The 8480-nt window shown below is 36.9% G+C and overlaps 1 protein-coding gene across 1 annotated transcript; it reads right to left on the bottom strand.

The window, feature by feature from the left end:
- Positions 1 to 704: 704 nt before the first annotated feature.
- On the bottom strand, positions 705 to 8069 carry LUM (lumican). Its single transcript, XM_032346787.1, has 3 exons — positions 7722 to 8069; positions 4466 to 5345; positions 705 to 1543 (listed from the first exon to the last, which is right to left on the bottom strand). The coding sequence occupies exons 2-3, from the start codon at positions 5322 to 5324 to the stop codon at positions 1389 to 1391; spliced, it is 1014 nt and encodes a 337-aa protein (XP_032202678.1). The 5' UTR covers positions 5325 to 5345; positions 7722 to 8069; the 3' UTR covers positions 705 to 1388.
- Between the last annotated feature and the right edge of the window lie 411 nt (positions 8070 to 8480).

Below are 8480 nucleotides of genomic sequence, written 5' to 3'. Positions count from 1 at the left end.
TGAGTTCTGTGAGCCTCTCTGGCAAATTAATTGCGTCCAAGGAGGGGCCTACGGGAACCTCTGGTTTATAACCAGGCAACAGCTTGGACTTTTTGTTGACCTCTGAAGCACAAGGGTGCAGGGTGTCTTATAGACTGAACACTTGACCTATGAAATCTGACCCTATCTATCTAGAGATAGTGTCAGAATTGAGTTGAATTGTAGGCCACCCAGTTGGTGTCTAGAGAATTGCTTAGTGGGAGGTGGGGGGGGGGGAGAATCCCTTCCCCCAACATGAACCAAAACTGGGATCTGCACACTTTTAAGTACACATTTTAAGATGTGTTTTAAAGCTGTTTGCAAATGGATGCTATAGGCAGACAACTTATTTAGTGGGAAATTCTATTTTATGTAAGTAAAATACTGCAGGCTAAAGATATTTTAAAAATTCTAATTTACTAGGGCACCTGGGTGGCTCAGTCATTAAGTGTCTGTCTTCAGCTCAGGTCATGATCCCAGGGTCTCATATCGAGCCCCACATGGGGTTCCCTGCTCGTCGGGAAGCTTTCTCCCTCTTCCACTGCCCCTGCTTGTGTTCCCTCTCTTGCTGTGTCTCTTTCTGTCAAATAAATAAATAAAACCTTCAAAAAATAAAAAATAAAAAAATAAAATTCTAATCTATTATTTTCTATATGAGAGATACGAACTTCATAAAAAACACAGTATGCCATTTGCTATGTTTTATTTCGCTATGAGCTTGTTAAACGTAACATGCAAATGATTAAAAAGGAACATACACGTGATTTAGAGTGAAAAATAATTCTAGAAAAGAAAAGTTTCGCTAGGTAAGTATATAAATTCTTAACGCTAAAAATATTGCTCTAAGTGTATGTGGCTTTGTGAATTTGGTTTAGTATTTTGCAAAATCATTGGTCTCAAAATTTGCCACCCATTTTCCCGCTAAACAAGTATGAACATAGAAATTTGAGATCATTTGATTCAAGACAGTGAACATCCTTACGTGTGTAGCCCATTCTTTTTGGCACATTAAGTTAAGATTTAGGAATTATAATACTCGGCTGACTTCTATTCAACGAGTAGAAGACTTTGCACATCATTTGACAGTAGAGATGTAGAAAACACTAAATTTACAAATAAAGCATTAGGTTTGTTGTCTCTCTGTGTGTCTATGTCTGTGCTTGTGATGAAATAGGCCTGCCTTTCATCTTTTGTTTAAAAAAAAAAAAGTAGTAAAATGTTTACAAAACATTTCCCTCAGAATTTAGAATTCACGGAAGTAATAAACAGTGACAAAAAAAATGAATACTGTGAAAACTGACACACACAAAAAACATAACCATAAAATGTTACTCCAGGGTACACGTCAATAGAATCAGAATTAGTAGATATTAATTAACAGTGATTTCATTTGCTACACGTAGACATTCGTACATATCAGGTGGCAGACTGGTGTGGGTTAGACGGTTGCCATCCAGACGTAAATGCTTGATCTTGGAGTAAGATAATGGTCCCAGAATCTTACAGAAGCTCTTTACTTCAAACTCTGCAAATTGAAGAACAGACATGTTAATTATTTAGTACATGGGCTTGCAACCGTTATTTTAAAAATGCTCAAATCCATAATAGTATCTATTAGGACTCCTTCCCACTTATTGGCTGTATCTCTGAATTTGGCACTGCTAAAGGAGTATTTCAGGCTACCAAATGGCACAGCAATATTTAGTAAAGAATGCTTATGGGTAGATCAGGACATTTGGTGGAATTTTTTTAAAGAACAGAACTTATTAATTATAAGTTCTGTATTTAGAAATACTTGGTTTTAGAAAGACATTCAATTAACGTGTCATTTTATCTAAGCACTCTCTTGAAGTATTTCATCTAGCTCAAAGAAATCTAAGACTGGTGCTGTTGTATGAGTAACCTCACTGATATAAACATCTTGGTTTTTGGCATCTTAAAATCAGAAGGGTTAACTAGATGACCTCTGAAGAATTTTCCAATGAACACACTTTTTGACAATAATTCAGAACTCCAAAGCAAAAACCAAGTCATAGAATGTCCATGATTGGAGCTCATGCCCTTTTCTTCTGTGGAAAGAAAAAGTTGCCACAAATGAAAAACCAATTTAGGTTTGAATAGAAACAAAGGCTGTTCTTAGATTGCATGCTCTATGTTTGTATGTAGAAACTGTCTGTTTCTACTCAGGTCAAGTTCCAATTAATCTTATCTGGTCCCCTCTAGGTGTTATTTTTCTTTCATTCTCCAATTCTAGTTAACAGTGACTTCAGTGGAGCCTAACACACTGTTCTCTTTCCCTCTAAGATGTTATCTTTAAAAACTGATCAGTCAAATTTCAGGGATCTTGTGGTGCCTATCTCTGAGAAAGCATGGCATAATTGGACAAAACATGGTTTTAGGCCTATATTAGTCTTCTATCTCTGCCATTTTCATCGAGGTGACTTTGGAACATTTATCTGATCTTCTTATTAGATATAACGTATCTATCACACTGTGTTACATGAAGATTGAAGTAATTAAGTTATGTGAGTCACTTCACACACAGAGCAAGCACTTAATATGTGTTGAACAGCTATTGATGTCCTTTGAATTTTGCCCTCTTTTCCAAATTACATGAGGAAAATCTATGACTAGGCTAATGCTTAAGGTTGAAAGTTTAATACATGATTGGCTAAATATTTTCTAATACTACAAAAATATTAAGGGGCTCTTTTTTATCTTCAGAGAATGTGATGATGAGTATACATAATTTTATGTAGCAAAATAAGCTGAATTGAAGACATACAAAAACAACAAGAATATCTGAAATGTATGTATCTAAATATCAAGAATAAGGAAGGAATTAAAGTGACTAACCACTCATTTTCAAATGACCATATGTGACAGGGAGTGTAGTTTCAAGCTCAGCTTGGTATGAGTGACCATGTCTTCCATAGACCACCTTTCCCGTCTCCTATGTCACCTCTTCCATCTAGTCTTTATACCTTCAGATGTTCCTGCATCTGTATTTCTCCCTTTTCCTGTCTCAGAGTATGAGGTAGTCCCAATCATGTGGGACTCCATCAACCAAATCTAACAGGTTTCTTCAGCCCTTCAACATCTTAAATCCCATTAGCATTTTGGGTTGTCTAAGTTATCCTTCTTCCTAAGCACCACCAGCTTATAATGTGAGGCCATACATTGTCACATAGTGAATTTTCCACTGGAAATGGCTGTAAGTGTTCAGCTATGATAACTTTACTCTGTATTATATGACAAGCAAGCTTTCCAGACACAAGAAAGGTTATATGGCATTTCAAAGCAGGCAATCATGGTCTCCTTCTTGGGAACACCCCAACCTTACCAGGAGTTACACAAAATTGTTGCAGAATTACAAAGTATCATACTAAAAAGTCACATTGTAATCTTTTGGATAGAATTATCAATATCCTTATCCTATATGACAAAAGAACCAAATTTCATGGTATAAAGATCATTAAGTGCAATAGATTACTTTGCAGATATAATTGTTTTATGAATAAATCTATGTTTCCCACCTGACTTCTTATTCAAAAAATGTTGTCCATGAACCAGAGATTTTCTCTTCTGTCACCCTTCATTAAAGAATAAGGTGGAGAATGGTGAATTTCAGCTTCCCACCTGAATCTTTATGGCTTAAATTTAAAAATTTCCCAGAAGACTACATAAATAGCCCAGAGTGGATCAGGTCAAACAACCAACCAGGAGATAAATAAAAAATAAACTATGGCAGCAGGAGAAAGGAAGGAGAAACTGGAAAAATCAAACGAGGTGAAGTGTTGTGTATAGAAAAGGGGGAAATTTAATACTATTAAAACAAATTCCAGACCCTCATCATGTTCCTTCTTCTCTCCTTAATCTTCCTCTCCATCTTCATAAGAACACTGTAAGGACACACACTATATTACAGATGACGGGGGTAGATAATAATGGTCAGTGATAGCAGGGTAATATATCAAGTCCCAAGTAATGATGTCAGAGGAGACCATGAGCATATGTGAGCTGCTCTGGAGATAATCAGGAGGGGTATTTGAAAACCTCTGCTAGCTAGCCCTCTTCTGGACTTGTTTATTCCTCCCTCAACCAGACCTTGCCAAGAAGTAAATGTAAGGCACAAATGTAAATCATGACAGAGGCAAATAATAACAAATAAATATTCAGAGATAACACAGTAGGATTAACTAACTCAAAATATTAAATTTGAAGAAATTCATGTTTAAGTCCTGTGAGCTGAATAGTTTCTTATCTGGACACTCTAAAGAAAGGCCAGACATTGGATATATAACTGAGCTAGAGGGATGTCTTGTTGGCATTTTCCTTCTTTTTTTTTTTTTTAAATGGAACCAGAGACACTATTTATACCACATAGCTTAGGCATTTAAAGACTTGAGGAAACATCAGTCAAGGACAGGCAGAGCTTTCTACTTACTTTCGAGTTCATTGACCTCCAGGTAATAGTTTTCAAGGTTCTCATTGACAGTTGGTATATTTTTAAGCTTATTGTAGGAGAGATCCAGCTCAAGCAGGGATGATACATTAAAAGAATTTCCAGGTATTCCACTATCAGCCAGTTCATTATGAGATAGACGCAGATACTGCAGCCCATTAAAACGCTTGAAATACTCATCAGGGATGTTGCTGATCTTATTGTTGTCCAAGTAGAGAGTCAGAAGAGATGCTGGGAGACCAGAAGGCAGTTTGGTCATCTGATTGTAGCTCAAGTCGAGGTACTCGAGGGACTTAAGACCTTTAAAAGCAGATGAAACAGCATCTTCTTTCAGTTGATTGTGTTGAAGGTGGACAAAAGTCAGGTTTACCAGTCCATCGAAGGAACCAAGCTTCTGGATCTTGTTGTGTGTAAGCTGCAGGTCCACCAGAGATTTGGGAAGTGGGCCCACAGACTCTGTCAGGTTGTTGTAGTTTATATGCAGCTTCTTCAGTTGTTTCAGCTTAGAGAAAATTTTTCCTTTTATCTTGGAATTTTCTAGAAGGTTATGATCCAGAATGAGCCACTGCAGATCAGTTACGTTTTCAAAGGCCTTTTCGTCAATATGGTCAATCTGGTTATTCCTAAGGTAAAGATACTTGATTCCAGGAGGCACCATTGGCACACTTTTCAATTTCAGCTCATCGCAGTACATGGCCGATGGGTAGCTTTCAGGGCAGTTACATTCTGGGGCACAGTTTGGCGAGGACAGCCCATAAATCGATACAGCAAAATCGTAATCATAGTACTGGCCCCTGGCACCAATGGTTGCCAAGAGGAGAGTAAACACACCTAGATGCATTTTTGGCAAATACTTTGAATCCTAAATAAAGTGGAAACATACTGTTATACAAGTATACTTTCAGGAAAAGGATATTGGCTTTGCAGTGTTAAATGCATTAGCAAATATGCACTTTATTATTTTATAGTGCTTTTTTAGAGTAGCTAATGATGTCTTTTTAATTTTTATTTAAGGATCAGAAGAAGGATGACTGAGTACTTCTGGTGTGTGAACCCGGTTCAGGTTAGACTGCATACCCATGCGCCCCCTTCTGGGCAAGCCAGGACCAATTGTCCATTTAATCTCTCTAGATCATTCCTTAATTAAATGCCTTCCTGCAATAGATTTCTGGGTGGTGCCCACTGGCCACCATGTTAGTACACTGCCTCAGAACATCCTTCAAAACCAGAAAAATGAAAATGAAAAGACAATTTGAAACTGTACCCTGTACCCTGCCATTCACCATCATTAAAATGTCTCATTAAGAAGACGCTTACTGGAAACACGGGCAATCTATGGTTTTGCCCGGAGGAAAGCTGTTCTTATGTATATGTGTGTGTGAGAGGGGATACATTCCTTTAAAAGTGTCTGGGTTTTGTTGGTTCTGAGGTGGAGGAACAGAATTCTTGAGGGGGGGAGGCAGTGTGCCTATTATTTTGACTTTTTTTTTTTTTTTTTAACATTCAGGCTTTTAGGCACACTATACAACTGTGTTCCAAAACTAATATTTAGTACATTAGTTTTCAAAACTATTTTTCATTAATCAGGGAAATGTCACAAATTCTTTAAAAATGTTAAACCTATAAAGAGATCCAGCTGGTAGAGAAAACATATTATTTTCAAGTTTTGAATTAAAGTTTTCCTTTCTCCATAACTCACAAGTTCTCTACTTTCTTCATGCCAAAATTTAAGAAGGCATGGCTCATTTATCTGGATCTTGGTGCCCTCACAGCATGGGAAAGAGTGGGAATTGAGGAAATTCTGTATTAAACAGTGGCATTAGGAGCCATGTAGGAAAGGACAAATTAAAAATGAGCTGTAACAGTGATCTTCTCATATGAACATGGTTCTAAGGTGAGGCTCAATCAAGTGCAGTTCACTTGCTTGGGGAAGTACAGAGTTAACAATTTAGGTAAAGAGGTGGGGTTTTGTAGAGTGGAGAGTTATGGCTGGGGGTAACACCAGAAGGGAAATCATAATGGGAAGCAGGATCTACATTCCACTAGGTACCATAAAATAATATATCTTCCTGTGAGAAGTATGGTATAAGCTTTTGTAACTAGGGAGTTTGGGATAAATAGGATTTTTTCAGTATCTGAACTTGAGACATCTTTTCTTTGCTCCAACTTGAAATTATAAGGCATTTTATTTTAGCAGATGAAACCCTCCAAAAAGTTGTTAGAATCACTCTGATAGCTGACATAATGTAACATGTAGCCAGATCCTTGGCAAATTATTCCCTAAGATTACGATGGCGTCATTTAATTTAGTTGACAGGACTTGGCCATGAGAACAATTACATAGTGTAAATGTAATGACAGGATTCTTTGTAAGTTATAATACGTTAATGTTGTGAAAATTTGTCTGGCTTTATTAAAAAGCTTCCACCTTATTTTAAATTGAGTATACACTATAGTCATGGTCACTATAATATGAATATTGAATAGTAATGAAAAAAATGCTTCCATACTTTTTGGCAGAGGAAAAACAAGGGCTCTGAATTCAAAGAGAGTTTGTGACCATATAATGAAACCACTATGAAGCAAAAGAGCACTTTGCTTTTTCCCAGTTTTTTCCAAATACCTGTGGCTATGGAGGAAATGCTTTTCTCAAAAAGAAAATCATCTTTCCCAGAATTTCTCTAAAACATGTTTTTTCAAGACATACATCCAAAAACAAATCGATAAAATTAACAAAATAGAAGTAAGCAATTCATGAGTGTCTAAGTTCTTTAGCTCACATTTTATAACATGTTTATTATAAATTGTAACAGATTATAACAATGTATTTATTGAGAAACAGTTGGAATATTAATGGAAATGGTCTTTCTTTGCTCCAAAATTAGGTTCTAACAATACTAATATATATAACTAATTAGCATAAAATAGCAAACATTTTACTTGCCACACTTTTTTTTTTTTTTACCATGTCTAGTTTAAATATTTTCTCATTCCGATTCTGAAACTTTGCATAGCTTCCTTTGCCAAGCAGTGTAGCATATACTTTATAAAATTGATCTCATATCCATAAATCATGGAAAGTACATTCAGCAAAATGTGAAAGTAAATGCTAAAAACTGTGGATCTGCTGTTGAATAACAATTGGCAAAGTTACTCTGGAATTTTTTCTGTTCCTGTTACAATAAACACTGTCCCAAACAGTCAGCATCCCCAGTGCTATAGTTAAAACAGCACTTACCTTACTGTCTTGACACTGCTTTCCTTAATTCTTAAAGCAGATGCACCATGGACAAGAATCCACCAATATATGCTGTGAACTCTGTCAGGACGGAACTGGCTGCCAGATTCTTAGTGATACAAGAGCTGAAGGGGGAAAACCCAGCCCAGTCACGCCAGTCTCTGCATGGAGTTATGTCATTGTGGGGATCTTGTGGGGTGGCATGTGAGCATTTTGCTCTCTAACCAAGTGCAGGTGGACGTGGGGAGCAAGGACTGCCCCACTCATTCCCTATGGAATGGGAGAGAGAGTCATGCTTAACTAGCCCAAATACCTTAGCTTTTAACCAAGAATTGAGTCCTGCTGCAAATGAAGACATCTACTGTGAGAGCATTTCTCTTGCAAAGCTCTCTCCCTCTGTAGCTGTTGCAACGATTAGATGCTATTCTCTCAATCAGCTCTCAGGTTCCCCTAAAGGTCTCCTAAATCATAAACAGAACAAATAATTTCAGGAAAGTGCAAATGAGTCTTCAGAGGAATTGAATCTTTTCTTGCCCATTGCTCTTGAAGTTTATATTGATTTACTCGGACCACCTTAATTTGGGGCCAGGGAGGTAACTTAACGTTAGTTCCCAAAATGTGAAAATATGCTTCATTGACACTCTCACAGAGAAGGTAAATATCAACATTTCCAGTTTATTTCTTATGTTAAGGGGATTCATTTTATGCTATTCCGATCTGGAATCAATCAGCAATGTCCTGCCTGTTTCTTATTTTGTG

This window comes from Mustela erminea, chromosome 6 (assembly GCF_009829155.1).
Source record: "Mustela erminea isolate mMusErm1 chromosome 6, mMusErm1.Pri, whole genome shotgun sequence".
Taxonomy (NCBI): domain Eukaryota; kingdom Metazoa; phylum Chordata; class Mammalia; order Carnivora; family Mustelidae; genus Mustela; species Mustela erminea.
This window is presented reverse-complemented; position numbering and strand designations above follow the sequence as displayed.

Coding starts and splice junctions, on each gene's coding strand:
- LUM (XM_032346787.1), bottom strand. CDS start 5,324: ATGCATCTAGGTGTGTTTACTCTCCTCTTGGCAACCATTGGTGCCAGG. Junction 1,544..4,465: donor GGAGGTCAATGAACTCGAAA/GTAAGTAGAAAG, acceptor TTCAATTTGCAG/AGTTTGAAGTAAAGAGCTTC.